General features: G+C 34.4%; 1 protein-coding gene across 2 annotated transcripts in view; it reads left to right on the forward strand.

The window, feature by feature from the left end:
* The window catches only part of GPR137C (G protein-coupled receptor 137C), a 62,976-nt gene that overhangs the window by 19,710 nt on the left and 15,911 nt on the right, over window positions 1-27,355 (forward strand). For both annotated transcript variants that reach the window (XM_042943247.1, XM_042943248.1), the window contains exons 2-3: window positions 18,649-18,692; window positions 20,424-20,652. In XM_042943247.1, the coding sequence (XP_042799181.1) occupies window positions 18,649-18,692; window positions 20,424-20,652 (273 nt within the window). The remainder of the gene's footprint in view (window positions 1-18,648; window positions 18,693-20,423; window positions 20,653-27,355) is intronic.

Here is a 27,355-nt window from a genome sequence, read left to right on the forward strand (position 1 = left end):
GCTCAAGTTGTCCTCTCCCAGCAGAGTCTTACACATAACATTTATTCTCCTAGCAACAATATGTGGCACCTATGAAGTATTGTAACCAGGAGAGCTTGCCTAAGACACGGTATCCAGAGTTTTTACTGGGGGACGGTGATGTAGGAATGGGGTGTCTTTGGGGCTGACCTTTGTTTCTTAATCTCCAGCCTTCTCAAAGGTCAGATTGATACCACATGGCTCAGGCCTTCCACCATAAATCACATCATTAGCATAGACAATTTTTTGTGACCCAAGGCTCCAGGTAAACAAAGACACATGCAAAACTTTGAAATTATCTTCCAAGAGCCAAGGAAGGGCCAGATCTTTCCTTGAAATGTGCAGAGTTTAGGCAGCTCAGGCCTGCCGGGTTAATCCTTCACTGTATATCTTGTTTCAGTGAAGTAATCCATTAGTACCTCCTTGAGAAAGGGTGCTTGATAAGCAATTTTTTGAGGCTTTTCATGTATGAAATATTTTTATTCTACTGTCATACTTGATTGATAGTTTAGGCAGCTATAGAATTCTAGGTTAGAGATAATTTTCCCTAAGGATTTTTAAAGTATTGCTCCACTTCTAGTGTTGTTATTAAAGTTTGAAAGCCATTCTGATTCTTGATCCTTTATATGTGACTTGTTTTTTTCTTTCCTGAAAACCATTAGATTTTTCTTTGACCCTAGTGTTCAGAGAGGATGTCTCTTCATATGAGTCTGCTTTCTATCCATTTTGATGGGCATTGAACAGACCCTTTCAATTTAGTCACATGTATCCTTTAGGGAAACATTCTTTCATTATTCAATGATTTTCTCTCCTTTGTTTCTGTTCTCTTTTTCTGGAACTCCTAACATTTGGATGTTGGACCTCCAAGACAGATTCTTTTCTTACCTCTTCTCCCTTATTTTGCATCTGTCTTTTTACTCTACTTTTTTGAGGTGATTTCCTCAACTTCCAGCCCTTCTCTTTTTCACTTCCACAAACATGTTTAATTTCTATGAGCTTTTTTATTCTCTGAATTTTTTATTAACAGAATCTTTTTTTTTCATGAGTGCAGTATCTTATCATTCTATTAACAATAGGATTTTTTGTTTAGGTTTTTTTTCTTTCTGTATAATTTTCTTTTTCCTATGTTTGTTTTGATCTCCATCTTTCATTAAAAACTTTTAGGCTATCTGATTATCCTTGGGTGTCTTCATAATTAAGAATGGAAGTTCTAAACATGGGTGAGACATGTACACATTGTAGGGTGATCTGGCTGGTCAACTGGCTATGAAACCACTGATGCTAGTAAATTTAGGTCTTTTCTCTTGGGATGATCAGATTGTTCATGGTGAAAAAATGTTGTAATCCTTTGACAATAGAGGTCTAGTTTACAGCACTTTGAGAACCTACTTGGGGAAAAAGGTAAGGGATGGAAGAATCCCTATACTTGGTATTCATCATTAAACTCTCTTTTTAGCATGATGCCAAACTACCAACTGTGACTGCCATCTAATTTTCCAGGCCAGAGTAGTCTCTCCAAAAAAGTAAGCACCCAGTCAGGATGATTAAGGGGCATTTGCCCAGGTGATAGACTAGTAAAGAGATTTAAGCATTTAACTGCTCTTAAATAGCTTTTATCTATCTCTGTTTTAGCTACTTCCACATCTCAGTTTCAGTGGTATTTGGTTTTCTTGGTTCCTATATCTTTTGAAGATTGTGAAATGTATAGTAGGTTGGTCCTCAACCCTCCTCACCACTGTCATGGGATTCATCTTTCTTGGATAATCACACATTGTGTTTTGAATTTCCAAGACTACCCTCAGCCTCGATTATTTGCTAGAAGGACTCACAGTTATTATACTCATGGTTATAGTTTATTACAGTGAAAGGATAGCATAACATCAGCGAAGGGAAAAGACACATGGAGTAAGGTCCAGAGGAAACCAGGTACAAGCTTCCAAGAGTCCTCTCCCGGAGGAATTACAGGATATACTTAGTTCTTTCTGTAAAGAGATGTGACAACACATATGAAATGTTACTTACCAAGGAAGCTTAATAGAAATTCAGTGCTAAAGTATTTTATTGGGATTGAAACAGGTAAGCACTCTGCCAAAGACATACCAAAATTCCAGACTCCCAGAAGGAAAGCAGATGTTGAGTATAAATCATATTGTTTGCACAAACAGTTTAGGCTCAATGAAACACCCTTATCATGTAGGGAATGTTGGGAATCCTCCTGAAATCCAAGTTCCCAAATACCAGCCAAGGAGAAGCCTTACAAGTAGGCTTTTTAAAATTAACAGCCTCAAGCACACTATGTTAAATTTTCTGCACACACATCCATCTGCTTTCTAGCTTCTCAATTTTTGTTTTTGTATCCTTTTCCATTCTACTCAAACTTGGGAGTTAATGCCTTTTTTTCATGTTTATTTATTTATTTTTGAGAGAGAATGGGGGAGGGTCAGAGAAAGAGGAAGACAGAATCTGAGACAGGCTCCACGTTGTCAGTGCAGAACCTGTGGGGCTCGAACTCAGGAACCGTGAGATCATGACTTGAGCCAAAGTCGGATGCTTAACCAACTGAACAAACCAGATGCCCGGGGTTTATGCCTTTTAAGAAAATTCCTTTACTATTGTTTTAGTGGAGTTTCATTTGACAACAAAATTAGATATGTATGTTCAATATTAACCTGGAACTGTATTTGATTATAAATCAAAACTCCCCAGTTTGATTGTATAACGTCATTTTTAAGCAACTTAAAGAAAACAGATGAAGCAGAGAGAAAATACTTGTTTTTATTTTAGGGGAACTTGGGTGGCTTAGTTGATTGCACATCTGATTCTTGATGTCAGCTCAGGTCATGATCCCAGGATTGTGGGATCAAGCCCCGCATCAAGCTCTACACTGAGAGTGTGGAGCCTGCTTGGGATTCTCTTCCCCCCCCCACCCCTGCTCCCCTCCTGCTCATGCTGTCTCTCTCTCTCTCAAAATAAATAAGTAAACATTTAAAAACTAAAGTTTTTATTTTAATTCCAGTTAGTTAACATAAAGTGTTATATTAGTTGCAGGTGTACAATATAGCAATTCAACAATTCCATATATCACCTGGTGCTCATCTTGACAAGTGCACTCCATAATCCCCATCACCTATTTAACCCATCCTCCCATCCACCTCCCCTCTGGTAACTATCAGTCTGTTCTCTATAAATCCATTTCTTCATTTTTATCCCTTTGCTCTTTTCTTTTTCTTAAATTCCACATATGAGCGAAATCGTATATTTGTCTTTCTCTGACTGACTTATTTGCCTAGCATTATACTCTCTAGTTCCATCCATATCATTGCAAATGGCAAGATTTCATTCCTTTTTGTAGCTGGATAATATTCCATTGTATATATATACCACATCTTCTTTGTCCATTCATCAATTGATAGACACTTGGGCTGCTTTCATAGTTTGGCTATTGTAGATAATGCTGCAGTGAACATAGGGGTACATGTATCTTTACAAATCATTGTTTTTGTATTCTTTGGTAAATACCAGTCATGCAAGTACTAGATCTAGTATATTTCTATTTTTTAACTTTTTGACTCTCTCTGCCCTCCCCCACTCACACTCTGTCTCTCTCTAGCAAAAATAAACATAAAAAATTAAAAAAAAAAAGTATTATCCACTCACTCAACGTCCACGTGAGTGGGGCACTGCTGATTTGGGAGTATACCAGACAGCAGCTGCTTAAGCATGGGGACACCGAGTCATGAAGCTTGTGCCCTATCGGGGATGGATTACTGGTGCTCTTGAAACGTTTTTTAAAAACTATGTGTGCTAATGTAATAGATTCTGAAATTTACTGGGATAATTTGTATTCCTTTTCTTGCAACTTAATGCCAAAACTTCTTCATGTGCCTTAAATACATTATATCGTCCCCTTTAATAAATATTTTTAGCTAAATTACATTGTGTCTTTAATAAAATATTTTAAGCAATTGTGGAAATAATTGAAGAGCCTCCATACTGTTTCCCACATGGCTACACCAGTTTGCATTCCCACCAACAGTGCCCAAGTTTTTCTTTTTCTCCTCATCCTCGCCAGCACTTATCATTTCTTTTGTTGTTGATTTTAGCCATTCTGACAGATGTGAGGTGATATCTCATTGTGGTTTTGAATTGCACTTCCCTGATGATGAGCATCTTTTCTTGTGTATGTTGGTCCTCTGTATGTCTTCTTTGGAGAAGTGTCTGTTCATGTCTTCTGCCTGTTTTTTAATTGGATTACTTATTTGGGGGGGGGGGGTGAGTTGTATAAGTTCTTTATATATTTTGGATGCTAGTCCTTTATCAGATATGTCATTTGCAAATATCTTCTCCTGTTCTTTAGACTACATTTTAGTTTTGTTGACCTGTTGATTTCACTGTGCAGCAGCTTTTTATTTTGATATAATCCCAATAGTTTATTTCTGCCTTTGTTTCCCTTGCCTCAGAAGACATATCTAGAAAAAAGTCACCATGATTATGTCAAAGAAGTTACTGCCTGTGTTCTCTTCTATGATTTTTATGATTTTAGGTCTCATGTTTAGGTCTTTAATCCATTTTGAATTTATTCTTGTGTATGGTGTAAGAAGTGGTCCAATTTCTTTCTTTGGCATGTTGCTGACCAGTTTTCCCAACACCATTTGTTGAAAAGACTGTCTTTTTCCCACTGGATATTCTTTCCCACTTTGTTGAGATTATTTGGCCATAAAGTTGTGGGTTTGTTTCCAGATTTTCTATTCTATTCTATTCTATTGACCTATGTGTCTATTTTTGTGCCAGTATCATACTGTTTTGATTACTAAAACTTTGTAGTATTACTTGAAGTCTGGAATTGTGATGCCTTTAGCTTTACTTTGCTTTTTCAAGATTTCTTTGGTTATTCAAGGTCTTTTGTGGTTCCATACAAATTTTAGGATTGTTTGTTTTAGCTCTGTGAAAAATGCTGGTGCTACTTCGATAGGGATTGCATTAAATGTGTAGATTGCTTTGAGTAGTATAGACATTTTAATAATATTTGTTCTTCCAATCCATGAGCATGGAATGTCTTTCCATTTCTTTGTGTTCCATTTCTTTCAATTTCTTTCATCAGTGTTTTATAGTTTTAAGAATACAGGTTTTTCACCTCTTTGGTTATATTTATTCCTAGGTATCTTTTTTTTTTTTTTTTTTTTTTTTTTGGTCCAGTTGTTAATGGGCTTGTTTTTTTAATTTCTCTTCCTGCGGCTTCATTACTGGTGGATAGAAATGCAATAGATTTCTGTACATTGATTTTGTATCCTGTGACTTTACTCAGTTCATTTATTGGTTCTAGCAGTTTTTTGGTGGAGTCTTCAGGTTTTCTATATAGAGCATCGTGTCATCTGCAAATCTTTTTTACTGATCGGAATGACTTTTATTTCTTTTTCTTGTCTGATTGCTGTGGCTAGGACTTCCAGTACTATGTTGAGTAAAAGTGTTGAGAGTGAACATCCTTGTCTTTTTTCTGACCTTAGGGGAAAAGCTCTCAGTTTTCCCCATAAAGGATGGTGTTAGCTGTGAGTTTTTCATATATGGCCTTTATTTTGTTGAGGTATGTTCCCTCTAAACCTAACTTGTTGAGGGTTTTTATCATGAATGGATGTCGTACTTTGTCAAATGCTTTTTATATGTCTATCAAAATGATTATAGGATTCTCATCCTTTCTCTCATTGATGTGATATATCATGTTGATTCATTTGTGAATATTGAACCACTCTTGCAACACAGGAATAAATCCCACTTGATCATGGTGAATGATTTCTCTAATGTATTGGTTTCAGTTTGCTAGTATTTGATTGAGGATTTTTGCATCTAAGTTCATCAGGGATATTGACATGTATTTCTCTTTTTTTGTGGTGTCTTTATGTAGTCTTGGTATCAGTGTATTACTGACTTCATAGAAAGAATTTGAAAGTTTTCCTTCCTTTTCTGTTTTTTTGGAATAGTTTGAGAAGAAGAGGTAGTATCTCTTCTTTAAATGTTTGGTAGAATTCCCTTGTGAAGCCATCTGGTTCTGGACTTTGGTTTGTTGGGATTTTTTTTTTTTTTTTTTTAGTACTGATTCAGTATCTTTGCTGATTACCTGTCTGTTCAAATTTTCTATTTTTTCCTGTTTCAGTTTGGTAGTTTATGTTTCTATGAATTTATCCATTTCTTCTAGGTTCTAGGTGTCCAATTTGTTGGCATCTAGTTTTTCATAATATTCTCATATAATCGTTTGTATTTCTTGGTGTTGGTTGTTATTTCTCCCTCTCATTTGTAATCTTATTTATTTGAGTCCTTTCTTTTTTTCTTGATAAGTTTCTCTAAGGTTTATTAATTTAAAAAAATGTTTTTTCAAAGAACCAGTACCTGGTTTCATTGATCTGCTCTATTGTTTTTTTAAATTTCTATGTTATTTATTTTCTGCACTGATCTTTATTATTTCTTTCCTTCTGCTAGTTTTAGGTTATGTTTGTTGTTCTTTTTCTAGCTCCTTTAGGTGTAAGGTTAAGTTTTTTATTTGGGTTTTTTCTTGCTTCTTGAGGAAGGCCTATATTGTTATAAATTTCCCTCTTAGAATCACTTTAACTGCATCCTGGAGGTTTTGGACCGTTGTGTTTTCATTTTTGTTTCCATGTACTTTTTCTTCCCTTATTTCCTGGTTGACCTCTTCATTGTTTAGTAGCATGTTATTAACCTCAATGTATTTGTGGTCATTCTAGATTTTTTTTCTTGTGGTTGACTTCTACACAACCTTCTGACATAATGGTCAGAAAAGATGCATAGGATCTTTTTTTTTAATGCTTATTTATTTTGGAGAGACAGAGAGACAAGAGTGCGAGCAGGGGAGGGGCAGAAAGAGGGGGAATCTGAAGCATCTGAAGCAGAATCTGAAGCAGGCTCCATGCTGTCAGCACAGAGCCCCATGCAGGGCTCGAACTCACAAACTGTGAGATCGTGACCTGAGCTGAAGTTGAATGCTTAACCGACTGAGCCACCCAGGCACCCCTAGAATCTTTTTGATAGATCATTCAATCTTCATCAATTTGTTGAAGCTTGTTTTGTAAGCTAATATGTGATTTGTTCTGGAGAATGTTCAATTTCTTTCATCAGTGTTTTATAGTTTTAAGAATATAGGTTTTTCACCTCTTTGGTTATATTTTTTTATTAAAAATTTTTATTTAAAATTTATATAAAAATTTTATTAAAAAATGTAAAGAATGTGTGTTCTGGAGTTTTAGAATGGAATGTTGTGAATATATCTGTTAAATCCATCTGTTCCAATGCCATTCAAAGTCATTGTTTCCTTATTGATTTTGTTTAGATCATCTGTCCATTGATGTGAATGGGATGTTAATGTCCCCTACTATTATTATTATTATCAGTTAGTTCCTTTATATTTGTTATTAACTGTTTTATGTATTTGGGTGTTGCTATGTTGGGTGCATAAATATTTACAATTGCCGTATCTTCTCGTTGGATTGTCGTCTTTATTATTGCATAGTGTCCTTTCTGTCTTGTTAAAGTCTTTGTTTTAAAGTCTAATTTGTCCGATGTAAGTATTAATATTCTGACTTTCTTTTGACATCCATTTGCATGTTAGATGTTTCTCTATCCACTCACTTTCTATTTATTTTTTAAGGTAAGCTCTACGCCAAAAGTGGGGCTTGAACTCACAACCCTACGATCAAAAATCCCAGTTAGATACCCTCACTTTCAATCTGTAGGTGTCGTTAGGTCTAAAAGGAGTCTCTTGCAGGCAGCATATAGATGGATCTTGTTTTTTTAATTCATTCTGTCACCCTACACCCTATATCTTGATTGTAGCATTTAGTCTATTTATATACAAAGTATTTATCAATAGATATATATTTATTGCCATTTTACTTCTTGTTTTGTGGTTGTTTCAGAAGATTTTCTCTGATCCTTTCTGGTCTTTCTCTCTTTCATGGTTTGCTGGTTTTCTTTAGTGATATATTTATATTTCTTTCTCTTTATTCTTTGCATATTTATTAGTGAGTTTTGATATGTGGTTACCATTCAATTTGTGTGTAAACTCTTCTGCATATAGCAGTCTATATTAAGTTGATGGTCATTTAAGTTTGAACCCATTCTTTACTTCTTTCCTCCCCATGTTTTAGGTATATGGTATCATATTTTATATCCTTTTATTTTGTGACTTCCTTGGCTAATTTTTTACAGAAATAGTAATTTTTACTGCTTTTGTGTTTCCTACCTTTATAACTGTCACTTTGGTCTCTCCTTTCTACTCAGAGTCACCTTTAATATTTCTTGTAGAGCTGGTTTAGTGGTCATGAACTCCTTTAGTTTTTGTTTTTCTAGGAAACTCGTTACCTCTCCTTCTATTCTGGATGGTAGCCTTGCTGGATAGAGTATTCTTGGCTGCAGATTTTTCCCATTCAACACCTTGTACACACCATGCCACTCCCGTCTGACTTAGAAAGTTTCTGCTGAAAAGTCCCCTCCCTTGTAAGTTACTGTCTTATTTTGTCTTGCTGCTTTTAGTTTTTTTTTTTTTTCTGTATCACTGTCTTTTACCAACTTAATTACAATATGTTTTGGTGTGGATCTGCTTTTGTTGATTTTGATGGGAATGGATTTGCTTTTGTTAATTTCGATGGGAGTTCTCTGTGCCTCCTGAATCTGGATAGCTGTTTCCTTCTCCAGATTACAGAGTTTTTCAGCTATTATTTCTTCAAATAAATTTTCTGCCCCTTTTCTCTCTCTTCTTCTTCTGGGACTCCTACAATACAAATATTACATTTGATGAAGTCACTGAGTTCCGTAAGTCTATTCTAAATTTGCAATTTCTCTTTTCTCTTTTTTGTTCAGCTTGATTACTTTGCAATACTCTGTCTTCTAAATCATTAATTCGTTCCTCTCATTCCTCCATCCTGTTCATTCTGTCAAATGTGTTTCTCATTTTGTTTATTGAACCTTGTATTTTTGCTATGTTGTTCCTTATTTCTGTGTTAAGTGTCTCATTTATATCTTTCACTCTTTTCTCATGTCCATTGAGTATCCTTATGATCGTTGCTTTGAATTCTTTATCAGGCATGTTACTTATATCTGTTTCACTTAGATCTCTTGCTATGTCATTGTTCTGTTCTTTCATTCTTTCATTCAGGTTAAATTTCTCTGTTTCCTCATTTTGTCTGCCTGAAAGAAGAAAGTTAAAAAAAAAAAAAAAGGTTTTAGTGTCATAAGAGAGAGACAAGAATGTATTGTATCCTGTGTATCTCAGAAAGAATAGGCTGCTATAAAGAAAAATATGCTTTGAAGGTTAAAAAGAGAGAGAGAAAGTTCTTAAAAATGAAATATAGGCATTGAGAGGTAATATCTAAAAAATGTCTGGCTATTCAATTTATAGCTAAAGCCTCATTTTTTATATGCAAGCAGTAGCAATGGTAGGCTTGAAAATGGTGCACTACTCTTCATGGGAACTTAAGCAATTGAGATGGAAACTATGGATAACTGTGTCTGTGAAAGTAATTGCATCAATGCCAAATTTTCCAATAAAGTTTCCACTTGAAAATTCCAATGAAAATTCCATTTAAGTTTCTATTTGAAATCAACAAAAGTGAAAAAATCAACTAGGAAAAAAAATAAATTCTATAAAATGCATCAATTCTATAAGTATTTCATTCCCTAACATCTACATGCAACATGGGTCTACATGCAACAGAAAACAATAAATAATATATAGCTGTAGTGTCACTCTTTCTCAAATCTTGGGATACCTGTATGAATTAAACTTACATTAGATAACATTCACAAATAAAATATATTTGTCGTACTCTGATCTTTCTTCCCTTTACTTGAGGAGTTCAATAGGGAGACAAAATACGGAAGTTGACATTTTAAAATGGAAAAATTGTTTCAGATCACTTATAAATAGGTTGAATTTTTTTAATAAAATAAAGTGTGCTAAATGATAACAGTATTTTATATATTCATTAATTCAAAAATTCTAAATCAACATTTTCTAAACAAGGGGCTACTACTTTGTGGGATAAAGATAGGTTATATGATGAAAAACATTTGATATCGATCAAGCCATAGAATTCTTTATACTTTTGTAGTAAAGAACAATATCCTTCTGTAAATGGCTCATTTATTCAGGTTTTTTTTTGTTGTTGGTTTTTTGGGGGTTTTTTGGGTTTTCTTTTTTTTTGGTATTAAGAAAGACCTGGAAAGATATGGCCCCTCTGACATAAATTGACATCAGCAAGTCATTTAGATGTGTTATTTACCATTCTAAACTTCAAAAAAATCTACGTTTGTTATGTTTCATTAACTACCCTTTACTGTCTTAACAAATAATATGTAATTCCATGACATTTTTTATATTACTAATTTTTGGTTTATTCAGGATCTTGTCCTATTAGCTATATTCTATAAAGTACATATTCTGTATTCTACTAATATCAGATCATTGTTTTTAACCTTATTATACCCCAAATGTGATGTAAACCACTGGTTGTATTTATGACGCATTGTAATGTACTCTGCAAATCTAGGCTGATTTTTTTAATTTTTAATTATTTAAAATTTTAATTTTAATTTTTTCCTGAATTTCATTTAATTTTTAAAAATTTTTTCCTTATTCTCCTCAACTACTTCTCACCCATTTTTTATCCCTGTACATGACCTGTAACCTTATTATATTTCCCACCTTGTCCCCATTCTCTTCTTCATTTGAAACTTTTAAGTACCTTCACTAAAATTTAGCTTTCTCCAGATGACACTTTGTGCCTTATAAACCATCCCCCCCAATCTCAATTTGTGGGAAGAGCAATCAGACTACTTTATGTTTCCCAATACTACTTACTGATGTTATACCATCATCATCTCTGAAATCCATGCCATCTGATTAGGTCATCATTGGCTATAATAATAACTCGCACTTTCCTAGATGAATCAGCACTTTCTTCTGCCCTGATCTGCTGTTATATAGATCTTTTTCAAAGCCCATATTGATAATCCATCCAATGAGACTCAATTCAGTGGCTTCTCAGAGCTCTAAAATCCTCCCTTTCTATTTTAGCCACCCAAAAGCAAGGCCACACCTTGGGTCAACTCTTTAAAATGAAGCAATTCTTTCTAACTAGTGTCTTCTATCTCTTTTCCCTTATACATCTTAAAATCATCCTTTTATCTGTTTCTCAACCTTATCCCAACTTTTAATCACTTTACTACTTCTGTTTTTCCTACTCCATTAGCCACCTTGTGATCTCTTTTGCACTTAGAACCTACGATCAATCTAGTATTCCCCTTACTTGACTTCTTGCTGTGCCAACATAGTTCACTCACCCACTTTTTCTTTCTCTCTAATAGTTTTGCATATTACAGTTTTAAATTATTACATGAAAAATGCATCCTAGTTATTTAAACTTTTTGTAATGGCATCCATTTTCTTCTATTAGATTTTTTCCGATTTTAAAATTAGGAAATCTTGCAAACTGTATCCACTGACAACTGCTTGACTTTACCTGGACCTCTCTGCTTCTCAATATATTCCTTTATAACCCTTCTATTCATGTGTTCCAAATGTTTTCCATATTACCAGTGCTTAAATCTAACATCCCTTCCCAGGATATGACCTTGCCTCCTACTTTACTAGAAAAAAATAGAATCCATCTGCCCAATTCTCTCAGCCATCTTCTCTAGATCAAAATGTTTGTATCCATGCACAGCTACATCCAAATTTCTTATTTTAACAGCTGGTTTATAGATTATTTTAAATTTTCTGTGCAGACCTCCAGGTTTTTCTTCAACTATTTTTTTCTGACCTCTTGACTCAAAAGTATGTATTTTCCTTTTCAAGCTTCTTCTAGAGCCTTCTTTAATGATTGAACTCTCCCTTCCTCTCTCCTGCTCCCCATTTATCATTTCACCCTCTCTACTCTGTTTCTGACCAGCAGATTATTACATTAGAAACAATGAAAGGTCTGAGATTTTACCTTACTTGCAAGCTAACAGATTAATTTCCCACAGTTGTATATACATATACTAACAGAAAACACAAGACCCATGGGGTCATTACTCATTGAAAAAACAACCAAAGCAACGTCTTGCATCAGGTCCCTAGCCCCAGTTTCCATAAGGTTAACGGAGTGAGGGCCAGATGTTACCTATGCCTGCAGCAGGTATGTTACAGGGGAAGAACCCTGAAGTAAGGAAGGGAGGCAGACAGTCAGACCTTATCTTTACTCCGGAATGTAAGCCAGGAAGGATAGGGAGACTTTACTACCCCCTGAATGTCCCCACAGAGGGTGATGTTCTCTATCTTTATTCTATTATTTGGGAAACAAATCTTCCCTCTGGACTTAAGGTAGAGATAGTATCACTAGTATTCAAGGATGTTTGCTATGCAAAGCCCTTTGTACAGAAGACCTAGACCATGCATAAATATGCAGTATTCATTTAAAAAAATGTCTCAACACAGATTTTCCCAGATTTCTCTTATCTTCAAATATATCTCATAGAGTCTATACTCGCTGTCTTTGTTGTCGTACCCTCTATTAACTCCATGTACATTTGTTCTATTATTCCACTGAAAACTATTCTTTTCAAGGTACCAATGACATACTGGTAACCCAACCATATGACCTTTTCTTAGTCATTCTTGACTTTCTGCAGAATTTAACAAGGGCTATACTTGCTTCCTGTTACCTCTAAACTACTCTACTGTTTTCTATGACTAGTTTGATTCTTAGATCTGTCTCCTTTGCCCATCTGTCTCTTCTTCCCTCTTTGTTTTAATTCTATTAAATGTGAGCATATCACAGGTTGTCTTCCCATTCTACACTGCTCTCAAATATCTTCTAGTCTTAGTTTCAGTTGTTACTTCTGTAGGTGGCTGTAATTTCCTTCCTATATTCCAAAACTCATCTGTCTTCTCAATATTTCTTCCTGTAATAAATTTTAAAGCTAAGAATCAATTCCACAACCCCGCTTTTTAAAAATTGTTGTCAGTGGGGCCCTCATTCTATCAGTTCTTTATTATTTTTTTAAGAACAAATTTATTTCTACACACAACAATCTTACATGCATTTCCAAAGAATTATGGTGAGTGAAAAAAATCCAATTCCTAAAGGTTACATAGTGTATAATTTTGTTCATATAACATTCTTTTCTTTTTTCTCCAGTATAATTAATGTACAGTGTTACATTGGTTTCAGGTGTACAGTGTAGTGATTAAACAATCTGTACATTACTCAGTGCTCTTCACAATAAGTGTACTTTTAATTCTCTTTATATATTTCACTCATCCCCCCAGTCACCTCCCCTTTGACAACCACCAATTTGTTCTCTATATTTTCTCTAAGAGTCTTTTTTTGTTTGTCTCTTTTTTCTTTGTTCATTTGTTTCTTAAATTCCACGTATGAGTGAAATCATATGGTATTTGTCTTTCTCTGCCTAACTTTTTTCACTTATTTCCATCTAGATCCATCCCTGTTGTTGCAAATTTCACGATTTCATTGTTTTCTATGGCTGAGTAATGTTCTATTGTATGTATGTACCATATCTTCTTTATCCATTCATCTATCAATGAACACCTGGGCTGCTTCCATGTCTTGGCTATGCATGTATACATGCATGCATGTATCTTTTTGTATGAGTGTTTTCATATTCTTTCGGCAAATACTGAGTACTAAAATTACTGGATCATATGGCAATTCTACTTTTAATTTTTGGAGGAAACTCCATACTGTTTTCCCCAGTGGTTGCATCAGTTTGCATTTCCACCAACAGTGCACAAAGGTTTTCTTTTTTTCCACATCCTCGCCAACACTTTTTTCCTTTTTTCTTTCTTTCCTTTTTTATTTTAGCCATTCTGACTGGTATGAGGTAGTATCTCATTGTGGTTTTGATTTGCATTTCTCTGATGATTAGTGCTGTTGAACATCTTTTCACGTATATGTTAACCATCTGTATATCTTTGGAGAAATGTCTGTTCATGTCTTCTGCCCATCTTTTAATTAGATTATTTTGGGTTTTTGTTTTGTTGTCGTTGTTGTTTTGTTTTTTGGGTTTTTTTGGTGTTGAGTTGCATAAGCTCTTCACATATTTTGGATATTAACCCCTTATCAGATATTTCATTTGCAAATATCTTTTTCCATCCAGTAGGTTGTCTTTTTTGTTTTGTTGATGGTTTCCTTGGCTGTGCAGAAACTTTTTATTTTGATGTGGTCCCAATAGTTTATTTTTGCTTTTATTTCCCTTACCTGAGGAGAAATATCTAGAAAAATGTTGCTATCACCAGTATCAGAGAAATTACTGCCTGTGCTCTCTTCTAGGATTTTTATGTTTTTAGTTCTCACATTCAGGTCTTTAGATTCATAACCTGAGAATGTGGTTGAGTAGACTCACTCAAGTTCGACAGTATTTTAGCTAGAGTTCTTTACACCATTGTAATCCATTTTCTACACTTCACCTAAGAAATCACTCAAACATAAAGTCATATTATAGAGCTTGTGGGGGTTAAAGACAATTCTTTAGAATTTTTACACAAGGCCCCCATGATTGCCCCTCCAATTTCAATTTGTGCTGCATTTCACTTACCCACATTATAACAACATGCCAAAATACTTGCTTTCACTTAAATTCACTATTCATTCATTCCAACATTTTCTGAAAACCTACTATGAACCAAGAATTATGCTAGGCACTGGGGCTATAAATATGAGTAAATTATGTTCTCTCTTAAGAGGGAAATAAAAATGTAAATAAATGCCATAAAGTATGATTAGTAAGACAAGGATACAAACTAGTTCCTCTCTTCTTAAGGCACTTAAGGTGACAATATAAAAGATGACTCTCAAGTAAAATCTTGGGGGATGAGATGGAATTTGTTATATACCAAGAAAACTTACTTCAGGTAAAGTAAAAAGACATATGAATGCACAGAGATGTGAAACTGAATCCCTTATTTTAAAAGCTGTAAATAATCCATAATGACCAGACCATAAGATTGAAGATGGGATAAAAGGATGCAGTGTTGAGAAGGTGGGGTGAGATGATGAAAGACCTGTTATGTCAGAGGAGTGTGGGCTTTGTCCTGGAATAGTATGATCAGATTTACTTTTTAAGAGGGAATTGTCCCATTATAGTAATAATTTATTCAGGCAATAGGTGCCAAAACTACTGGATGAAAGTTTGAAGAACAAAAGATATTTACATAGTCTGTAAATACCTCTCTACATTGTACTCATTACAATGAGAAAAATGGTAACTTAGTGGAGAAACCTGGTGGTGTCTACCAGGTGGAGAACACTGGTAGATACCACCTTAACCAATTGCTCAAAGTGAGCATCATTGTAATGGGACAAATCAACATCTTGAGCCTCCTCTTATAATTCACTGAGAAGAAAACAGCACCATCACTTCTGTGGTATTCTTACCAAAATGCATTTCCTGAATCTAATTATGAAGAAACAGATAAACCCAAACTGAGAAGCATACTGTAAAATCACTGAAAAGACAATAGGAAAAATAGGAAATTAAAGGAGTTTAAATGCACAGATTAATGTATAATCCTGGAATTTTTTTCCATAAGTGGCATTATTGAAACAAATGGCAAAATCTGAATAAGGCCTGAAGATTAGATAATAGTTGTATAAATATTCAATTGTATGATTTTTGTAATTATATTGTGGTTATGTAAGAGAATTTTATTTTTTAGGGAAGTATACATTGAAGTGCACATTTAGGGTTAAAGGGGCATCACATATACAATTTACTGTCAAATGATTTTTTTTAATCATATTAAAACACATTCATATAGGGGCGCCTGGGTGGCTCAGTCATTTAAGCATCCGACTTCGGCTCATGTCATGGTCTCATGGTTCATGAGTTCGAGCTCCGCATCAGGCTCTAGGCTGACAGCTCAGACCCTGGTGCCTGCTTCAGATTCCATCTCTCTCTCTCTCTCTCTCTCTCTCTCTCTGTGTCCCTCCCCTGCTCAGGCTCAGACTCTCTCTCTCAAAAATAAACATTAAAAAAATTTTAAAAACATGTTCATATATAGAATATGCTATTTATAGCAGCATTATTCACAATATGCAAAAGGTAGAAGCTACTCAAGTGTCCATTGATGGATGAATGAACAAAATGTGGTATATACATACAAGAGAATCTTATTCAACCTTAAAGGAAAAGAAAATTGTGACACACTTTACAACATGAGTAAACCTTGAAGACATTATGCTAAAGTGATATAAGCCAATCACAAAACAACAAATGTTGTATTCCCCTTATATGAGGTTCCTAGAGCAGTCAAATTCGCAGAGACAGAAAATAGCATGGTGGTTGCCAGGTACTGGAGGAGGGAAAATGAGGAGTCATTTTTTAATGAATACAAAATTTTAGTTTGGGAGGATGAAAAAGTTCTGGAGATGGATGATGGCAATGGTTTGCACAGCAATGTGAATGTACTTAATGCAGTTGAACTGTACACTTAAAAATCAAATGGTGATGGGAATGCAAGCTGGTGCAGCCACTCTGGAAAACAGTATGGAGGTTCCTCAAAAAACTAAAAATAGAACTACCCTACGACCCGGCAATTGCACTACTAGGCATTTATCCATGGGATACAGGTGTGCTATTTCGAAGGGACACATGCACCCCCATGTTTATAGCAGCACTATCAACAATAGCCAAAGTATGGAAAGAGCCTAAATGGATGAATGGATAAAGAAGATGTGGTATATATAGACAATGGAGTATTACTCGGCAATCAAAAAGAATGAAATCTTGCCATTTGCAACTACGTGGATGGACCTGGAGGGTATTATGCTACGTGAAATTAGTCAGTCAGAGAAAGACGAATATCATATGACTTCACTCATATGAGTACTTTAAGAGACAAAACAGATGGACATAAGGGAAGGGAAACAAAAATAATATAAAAACAGGGAGGGGGACAAAACAGAAGAGACTCATAAATATGGAGAACAAACTGAGGATCACTGGAGGGGTTGTGGGAGGGGGGATGGGCTAAATGGGTAAAGGGCACTAAGGAATCTACTCCTGAAATCATTTTTGCACTATATGCTAACTAAATTGGATGTAAGTTTAAAAAAAATAAAAAATCAAAAATCAAATGATGAGTTTTGTGTAATATATATTTATAAAAATAATTAAAATTATATGTAGACAGCTGAGAAGAAAAGGAAATGTAGTAAAATGAACACTTATCTTCTAAAGATAAGAGTAAAGAATAGAAGCAGAGAGACCAATTAAAAAGCTGTTGTAATATGTACCTTAGTAGTGGAGACAGAGGAAATGGGTACATCTGAGAATGATTTAAGTGGTATGATTTGGACTCCTGTATCACATCTACCTTCTGCTTAACAAAAATACAATGGATATGAGTAGATGCATAGGCTGCTATCTTTGAGCATTTGCCTAACACTCATTTGCCCTTCATAACTTGGCTCTGGCTCAAGTGTGACTTCCTTTGAGAAGTCCTCCCTGACTCTATGCAGTCTTTCCCCTTTCTCCTCACCTCTTACCACTTCTTGGACTGAATTAGTCTTTCTCCCTTCCTAGATGTTGTGATAGCATCTTTTGCATGGACATCACAATATGTTAAAATAAATGGTTTATCTATTTCTTCAATACACTGAGCTCCTTGAGAGCAGAAACAGTTACTATATTTATGAATCGACAGCACCTTTCAAAATGTGTGCTCAATAAATGCTTGAATGAATGTAACATGTTATTGAGTACATATACTGTTTTTGTTTATAATGCTATTATGCTTGCCTCTTTCCTTCCATGCCCCCAAAGTTCATACCCTATTTCAATAGTCTTATAACTAGTCTTTCTACTTCAAGTACATAATTTCTCTAAAGTAGTCTGTGCATTGATGCCATATTAATGAAATTTCATATTTTGCAGCATCTACATAAAAAAACTTCAGTATCTTCCCGTTAGAAATAAAGTTCAAATTCATCAGTGAGAAATTAAGACCTTCTGCACTATGCTCTCAGAATTTACCATGTTCATTTCAAATTCTACTTACCTACCTACTTAATTTTATTCAACAAGTATTTGAGAACCTGCCCTTTGCAAGGCTTTGTGAAAGAAGGAAGTTTACTAAGTATGATATATGCTCATTCTCTTTGTGTTCATTTTTTGGTCCCCTGTTTCCTTTTGCTACTTCATTTCATCTTAGGGGAAAAAAAATCTTTGGAAAATATTCAGTCATATTCATATTTAAGTAAGTAGTTCCATTTTAACACAAAATGTGAGTAATATAATGAAGTTTAGAAAAGGTGGCAAGCTATCCAGCACAATGTCTGCCTCACAATAAAAGTTCAATAAATGTTTAAATTGAGTTCATTCTGTTTAAAATTTTAAAGATAGAAATTTAAATTTGGGACAAAGAAAATTATTATTGTTTTAAGCCTTTGGAAACCTGCTTGTTTTTGCTTCATGGTAGTTCAAATGTTAACATTTGAGTTTATTTAACTATTATTTTTTGTAACATTATTATTTGTAGTTTATCACTTTGAAACACAAAGTCAAAACAAATTCAAGAATACTATATTACACATTTTCAAAAACCTTTCTATACTCTTTTTATAGGTTATATGTAAAGTCAGATGTGCCACTGAACTTGACAAACACAAGTAAGTTTCGTGAGTAGCAAGATCTAATTTTTTTCCCAATAGACTTCTCAAAGTAGAAGGTCATGGTAGTTGAGGGTGCTGTAGCAGTTTTATAGGAAGTCCAGTGGTTAGATTAGCACATCAGAAGTGAATTGCGGATTCTACAGTTCTCCCCTCAGCCATATTGCTGCCTAACACCTGTTTTTGCTGTTCTGCTGCTGTCATGCTTTAGACGTCAGATATAGTTTCATAGGGCCTACACATATTAAAGTTAGATTATACTTTTTGGGGCAAGCGTGTGTAGAATAGTTGCATGAAATAAGGAATGTTTTGGTACTGATTAATGTCAAAAATGAGAGTGCTAAACTGGGGAGTTAGGAGACTTGGGTTTCAGACCAATTCTCCCGCTAATTCATTGGCTATTCAACTCATTTAACCTCTATATTTTGGCTTTCTAAACTATTACAATCCTCTGGACATAGGGACAATTTCAAGGTCCATTTTGGGTTTCAAGTTAATATTATTATTTTTATTATTTAATCTGAGAGAATATTAAGATCTAAACTTCTCAAACTAAAATTTTTGTACTTTGTACACTTAACAAACAAAGATTGCTTGTGACAGATTACACATTACCTTCAATTAACCTCTTTTAAACTATTTCCAAAGGCAGACAACATTTTATGATTCCCACTGTTGAAAATGATCCAAAATAAAAGATATTAGGATGCTGAATAAATTTCTGGCTCATCTTAATTTGGGTTATAAATGTATTTGAACTGGGATTACTTTCATATAGAGAGCTGTCACAGCTACTTAATACAGGTAGCCATACCTTACATGAAGAGTTTTTATGTGGTGGTCTAATTTTTCTTTACGAGATATAGGTGAGCGTTTCTTTTTCTTTTTTTAATGTTTATTTTTGAGAGAGAGAGCACAAGCAGGGGAGGGGCAGAGAGAGAGGGAGACAGAATCTGAAGCAGGCTCCAGGCTCTGAGCTGTCAGCCCAGAGCCCCACACAAGGCTCAAACTCATGAATGGCAAGATTATGACCTGAGCTGAAGTCAGATGCCTAACCCACTGAGCCCAGGCACCCCAAGGATACAGTTGAGCATTTCATTTTCAGAGTTTCTCTGTATGCATAGTAAATATGCAACTTTATAAGAAGCCAAGGTATTGAAACGCCACATATACTGTCCCTATGTTCTTCTTTAGCCATGTTTGAAAATGATATTTGCTATGGATAATCAGAAGCTCATAAGAATTGAACATTATTTAAAGCACGTTTCCCTCAACCTCTTAAAATTAATATTAGTGATCAGTTTACATTTAGATAGAGTGTATTAACTTTCCAGGAAAATTATAAAAACCTGGTAATTCCTAGAATGAAAAGGTCAATGAAAATATGGTTAGTAGTTATAAAAATGAAAAAGGCAGGATTCCTTGAATTAGTGTTAAAATAATCTTATATTATTCTTCCTGGTAGAGGCAACTGAATTCAAGTCCACGTGAGATTATTTTTAAGTTAATGTTTTAAAATCTAATGCCATTTTTAAAAGGTTTAGATACTAATTTTATAACAGCAAAGATATCTCAAGTAACTCTGAGTGGTTATTTAATTTGTATTTAATTAAATCATAAAGATTTTATACTGAAGGAGTTATTGTACCTAAAATAACACAACTAATTCAGAATTAAATCTAATCTCTCATTAGTATATAGATATCTAATAAATTTATTTTTTCCTTTCAGAATTCTGTTGCATTTGGGCTTCATACTGGCAAGCCTTCTTTTTTTAGTGGTGAACTTGACTTGTGCAGTGCTAGTCCATGGAGATGTCCCAGAAAATCAATTGAAGTGGACGGTGTTTGTTCGAGCATTAATTAATGATAGCCTGTTTATTCTTTGTGCCATCTCTTTAGTTAGTTACATATGCAAAATTACAAAAATGTCATCAGCAAATGTCTACCTCGAATCAAAGGTAAGTATGTTTCTTAAATTTATGCTTGAAAATATAACTTCAAATCCTCATCCTATGAAGCATGTTTTAGTGGAAAGCCTATGTTTTTTTTAAAGAGTATTCTGAATGTAAGGTACATTTTTGAGCTTGAAAGAATGGTCACAAGATATTAAAGTGCATTCATAACTTGGCCCTTACTAAATAACAATTTTTTAAAAAGTTTACATTGAGCATACTATATTTTCTGTGACTTATACCCTCTACATTGTAGGATAAATCAAATAGACCAGAATTTACATGAATGTATGACAAATGGTCTAATATATAAAGCCACATTAACAATTTAAGATTTCATCAGTAAGGGTGGCAGTATTGCCATTAAACAGTTTACCAGATTATGTCTGCATACATTTGAGTTAGCAATGTTAAGATGCTATACTTCCAAACTGGTGTTTATTTGCGTATAAAGATTTAGAAAATGTTACTTCACCCCATAATGTGAAGACCCTATGATTTTGAAACAGCTAATCATGTAATTAAATTTATAAATGCTTTGCTTCTGCCTTTCCTTATACTTTTTGTTTGGATCAACAAACAGAAGCCAAATGCTAACCTGTTAACAAAGAACTATAGAAGTTTCTACCACTAATCGACAGCGTGGTTGAGCAGTGAATCCGTCATCACAGTGTATATTTGATACTGGATGTGAGGGTATAGATGTGTGGATTTAGGGGTATGGTTTACACATACACACAAGCCTGTTTTAATTAGGCATCATTACCTGTTCACTGAAGATAAGCAAGATAGTGTCTTTAACAGAAGAGTTCTCTGAAATATACTTAGATTTCTATATTGTTGTTATCCATTATATAATCCTAGTAAGTTAAGGTGCTTTAATTCAATGTATCAACTTGTCCTTTAAATTTAGGTACAGACTTTAATTTTACTTTTTAAACATGTATCAGTAGAATGCAGGATAAAAATAAAAATATATATGCAAAGAGAGAGAGACTTTCAAAAGTATTAATCTTATCTAGGAAATTATTTTATCAATTAAAGGCTTAATTGTATAAAAGGTTAGCTCAGAAATTTAAATGTTTTAGCTCATTCTAGCTTCAGTTTAAGTGTTAAAAATAATACTGTCACTGTTACAGTACATAATCTTTTGGTGTAGCAACAGCATCTTCACTTAATGTAATAACATCACCGTAACATTCAGACCTGTGCTTGTCTAGTGATAAAGCATAAATAGATTTGGTTGAACTTACATGGCTTCTTTTCTGGATATTTAACAACTTTTAAAGTTTGGTTTTACTTGCTTTGAAATGTTTCTCTGAATATAAGTAAAGTTGCCGATCTAAGAAGAAAAGCTCATCTGATAACTTCTCCAGAATTATTTCAAACATCCCCTAACTATGATATGAAAGGTATTCATTTTTTTATTATTATTTTAGAAGTTTTACATTTAACAGGCGCATGGATTCAGAATTCTCTAAGAACATTACAGAGGGAAATGCTTAAATACATAACTTTAAAGGTAAACATAATAGATCTTTTGTATTACATTGTACTGTTATATAGTTCTTGGTCTTCCTAAGTTGATTATAAACTTATTTATTCAAAGAGTACAGCCTCTTGCTTTCACATTCTCCTTGTAAATAACTAGGCTCATTTTTATTTTTTGACTTCTGGACAGTAATAGCCATTTCTTTTATTTAGTCCACAAATATCAGCTAAGCATCTGCCTCTTCCCCTTTTAAACTGACCCTGTTTCCTACTATCCCTAAGAACATTTCCTTAAAAGCTCAGACTTGGATCCTTTGTTTTTCTTTTTATTCTTCCTTCCTTCCTTCTTCTAAATATTCATTGATAATGATATCTTACATAATTTGTTTCAACAAAATCTTACCTACCTTATTTCTAAATGGCACACAATATTCTTTCCTGTCTCTATATCTTTAGGCTGTTTCATTTTCCAGGAATGTCTCTCCCCCACCCACTGCTCTATTACTGTTTGTCCTCATCTTACCAAACTTTGAAGGCATTAACTCTAATGTTTCTCCTTTTTATGAACTTGATTTGATTCTTTCCCCTTCATCTCCAAAACAAAATTTAATTTTTTTAATGTTTATTTATTTTTGAGAGACAGAGAGAGACAGAGCATGAACTGGGGAGGGGCAGAGAGAGAGGGACACACAGAATCTGAAGCAGGCTCCAGGCTCTGAGCTGTTGGCACAGAGCCTGACGCGGGGCTCGAACCCATGAGCCGTGAGATCATGACCTGAGCTGAAGTCAGATGCTTAACCGACTGAGCCACCCAGGCACCCCTCCAAAATAAAATTTAGAAATAACTACCTGGATTCTCTTTTTATTTTTATTTTATTTTATTTTATTTAACATTTATTTATTTTTGAGGCAGAGAGAGACAGAGCATGAACGGGGGAGGGGCAGAGAGAGAGGGAGACACAGAACCAGAAGCAGGCTCCAGGCTCTGAGCCGTCAGCCCAGAGCCCGACGCGGGGCTCGAACTCACGGACCGCGAGATCGTGACCTGAGCTGAAGTCGGATGCTTAACCGACTGAGCCACCCAGGTGCCCCTGGATTCTCTTTTTAAAAAAAATTTTAAATTCTTTTAGCAGCTAGAACAATGCTGTGTATTGGTTCTCTTTTTCAAAGTAGCAACTCTAACTGGGTTTTTAAATATTAGGTTATTGTCGATTTGAATAGTTTGTTTCTGCTCTTCCAATTTTTGACTTTCTTACATATTTAAGGTTTTTACTTTGTTCTTTGTCTGTGTTCTTATATAGATACGTGATTTATTATTTTGTAAACTAATAAGATATTTAGAGCAACATGTTTTCTCAAGTACTGCTTTGGCAGCTTTCCATAATCTTGTTATATTGTACGAACATTCTTATTTAACAAAAAAAAAGAAAATTTTCTATTTGAGTTTAAGCCATGTCTTCAACATTACATATTTAGATATCAATGTGAATTAGATACTGTCTTTACATATAGGTCTTCCTTCAACTTACTTTGATGGAAAGTCTAAAATTCATACATCTATCTTATTCAGGTCCCCTAACTTCCTTAAGAAGTTATCAGTTTTACCCTCTGCTTGACTGTGTATGCATTTCAGCCTAAACAGTATATAATTTCTGTACTCCAGTTTCTTGAAATAAAGTCTCAACTGTTAAATTTAAAAGCTTAATTGCCAAAAAAAAAATGACCTGAAGGATTTCTTGTTTGTTCATCTCCATAGCTATTCTACATTTTATCCTCAACCCAGTCCAGATGTTTTGTACTCAGACTTCATTGTATCATGGATAGAATTGTCTGTTCTGACCTATACTTTGACCTGTATCAAGAAATATGTAAGAAACATTTATCTTAAAAGTCACTATTGTACAATGTTGAGGATATTATCTATACAGCGTTCCCCAGAAAAGATATTTTTCTCCAGTTCAGTCCCAGGTAAAACAGTATTGATTAAGTCCTTCTTTTCTCTGGCCACTATGCCATTCAGAGGCAAATATGTGGTTTACCTCTACATCAATCATAGATGACCTTATGATATCCACTTTGGTTCTGGCTCTACCTCTAGTTTTATTTTACTTTCTTATTCCCCCACCACCACCAGACACACATTCTTATATATTTTTTATTTTGTTTGTATCTCTGTAACTACTTCAAATTCTCTTTTGTAATGAGGGTGGTATAAATAAATAAATTAACATAAAAAATGGCATTGGATATACTGTTGGATATGTTTGTATCTCTTTTTTCAGATATATCAATTTTTAATTAATTTGGAAAGGCCTTACTGAGAGACAACATATCATAGTGATTAAGAGCTAGAAACCTGATTGGGCACCTGGGTGGCTCCGTTGGTGGTACATCTGACTTTTGATTGTACCTCAGGTAACGATCCCAGGGCCCTGGGATCCAGCCCCATTCGGAGCCTCATTTGGGTAGGTCTCCACACTGAGGGTGGAGCCTGCTTAAGATTCTCTCCCTCTCCCTTTACCCCTCCCCTGCTCACTGTCTTTCTGTCTCTTAAGAGAGAGAGAGAGAGAGAGAGAGAGCTGGAAACCTGAGATCAAAGAGATAAGGCAATAAATCCCATCTCTTCTGTTACTGGCCATATGGCATTGGACAAGTAACAGTATCTCTAAGTTTCATTCAGCTGATCTGTAAAATGAAAATTTTGATAGTGTTGATCTTATAGGTTGTTATGAAGATAAGAGTAGTACCTTCTAAGGTGGTTATAAGGATTAAATGAAATTTCATATAAAGTACTTAATATAAGGCCTAGCACTTGGGAAGTGCTTATGAATGTTAGCTATTATGATCCTAACGTACTAAAGGCTGGTAACGTAACTTCAAAAAGTTCTTGAATACCTGAAATAGTTGGCAAAATTTATCTGGAGAGGGGTGCTATACATGTAATCAGATTCTCAGAAGGAACATTGATCGAAAAAAAAAGAATAAGAATCACTGAAAAACTGAGTTTCTCTTTTAAATATTTTAATTTTACTCGACTCCACTTTCTTTACCATTTCGCATGGATTTCGGTAAGGGTTGAAGTCTCTTAATAGGTGACATTTCATCTAATATTTAACTAACTTTTCTTTAAAATCTTTAGAACAAATATTGAAATTATGTAATGGCATTTTTAATCATAGGCATTTTTGTTCTGTGATCTACTGTAACTTTTATTACAATTTCAATTTTCTTTTATTTGCATGCTCATGATAGACAATGCTTTTAACTTTTTATCTATTGCTAACATTTCAAGTGTGTCTCATTAACTTGGACAAAATATAGAATTATTTTGATTGTTTTTTAGAAACCTTTTCTATGATAAACAAACAGTTTGTATTTATTGACATGATTGCATGTTACTATTGGTCTATTTCTCCCATTAAGTTTTTTTTATTGCTGTTTGCCTTGACTTCATTTGTATGATTTCTGTGGTATATTTGAATTTATTTATTTTTTCTCAAAATTACACATAACTATTAACATTAAAATGCATACTGATAAAATTATTTTTATTCTAATATTTCTTCCAACTTCAGAAAAAAATAATAATATTTATAACAATATAGAACATAATGGACAAAATAACTTATCTACACAAAAAGATTTAAGCCAATGTAGATGCTTAGTCCCTGTAATGACAGGTTGGGATTATCTGTATAAGAGAACACTCAAAGGCAGGATGGGAATAGAAGTTAAGCTGTTAGGTTTATATCTCTGGTCAGGGAAATGCAAAATTTTATATCTGATGAAAGTGTAAAGGCAATAATTGTCTGATACTTATTGTCTCCTAGCCCAGTGGGCCATGTGCAAATAATGCATTCTCTCTCTCTCTCTCTCTGCCTCTCTCTCTCTCCTGAATTCCTAACAGTTTTAATTATTATGTAAACCTTTCTGTCCAATGTTCACTTAACCTTTTATCCATATTAATTTAACGTATTAAAATGGAAAACAGCATCAGCATCTTACAGAGACACAGTAACATTCAATTAGACTGATTTTTTTTTTTTGAGAGAAAGAGATAGAGAGCAAGTGGGGGAGGGGCAGAGAGAGAGAGAGAGAGAGAGAGAGAGAGAGAGAATCCCAAACAGGCTCCGCACTATCAACACAGAGCCCAATGTGGGGCTGGAACTCATGAACCATGAGCTCATGACCTGAGCTGAAGTCAAGAGTCAGACACTCAACCAACTGAGCCACCCAGACTGATATTTCTGATCTTCCATGCAGACTAGCTGATCCTATAAGACCAAAGCACTGATTTATGGTAATTTAAGCCATAATTAAAGAAATAGACTAAAATACTATCAGTGTCTTTTTCCATCACCCTAAAATATTATGTAACCAGACTTTGGGAGGATGATGGGTAGAGAAATAGAGACTGCACCTTCCTCTGTAATAGGTACGATTGCCATCTTCCCAATACTTTGCTATAATTTCTCTCTTGAATTATGAGGATTTACTCCATCCATCTTAAGCTGTGGCACTTGGCTGCCTTTGTTACTCCAGTTCTTATACCCCAAGTCTTATTTCCTCTTCTGTTGCTGAGCAGACCCACCACACACTTGTCACATTTTTAAAAATCCATAGGAGTCAGAGATCTAATTTCATTGTCTTGGAAGCATGAACCTTTTTGAACCTGTTTAAATTTTATAATTATCGAAATACAGTTGACCCTTGAACAACAGAGGGACTAGAGGCACTGACCCATTACACAATTTAAAATCCACGTATAGCTTTGACTCCCCTAAAACTTCTTTTAATGTCTTTGGGGTTTTTTTTTTAATTGAAGTACAGTTGACACACTGACTCCTCCAAAGTTTAACTGCTAATAGCCTACAGTTGACTGAAAGCCTTACCAAAATAGAAACAGTCAATTAACACACACCGTGTATACTGTGTGTATTATATACTGTATTCTTACAGTAAAGTAAGCTAGAGGAAAGAAAATGTTATTAAGTAAATCATAAGGAAGAGAAAACATATTTACAGTACTGTACAGTATTTGTCAAAAAATCTGTGGATAGTAGACTTCAACCTGTTTAAACAGTTCAGCAGTTCAAACCTGTTGTTCAAGGGTCAACTGTTTATTTTTTAATTTACTAATTGAGACTACTTTGTTTTCTTACTTTTGATCCTTAGTTTGGCATTTTATTCTCAAAATGGAAGTAGCATTTGTGAGATG

The sequence above is a fragment of the Panthera leo genome, chromosome B3 (assembly GCF_018350215.1).
Source record: "Panthera leo isolate Ple1 chromosome B3, P.leo_Ple1_pat1.1, whole genome shotgun sequence".
Taxonomy (NCBI): domain Eukaryota; kingdom Metazoa; phylum Chordata; class Mammalia; order Carnivora; family Felidae; genus Panthera; species Panthera leo.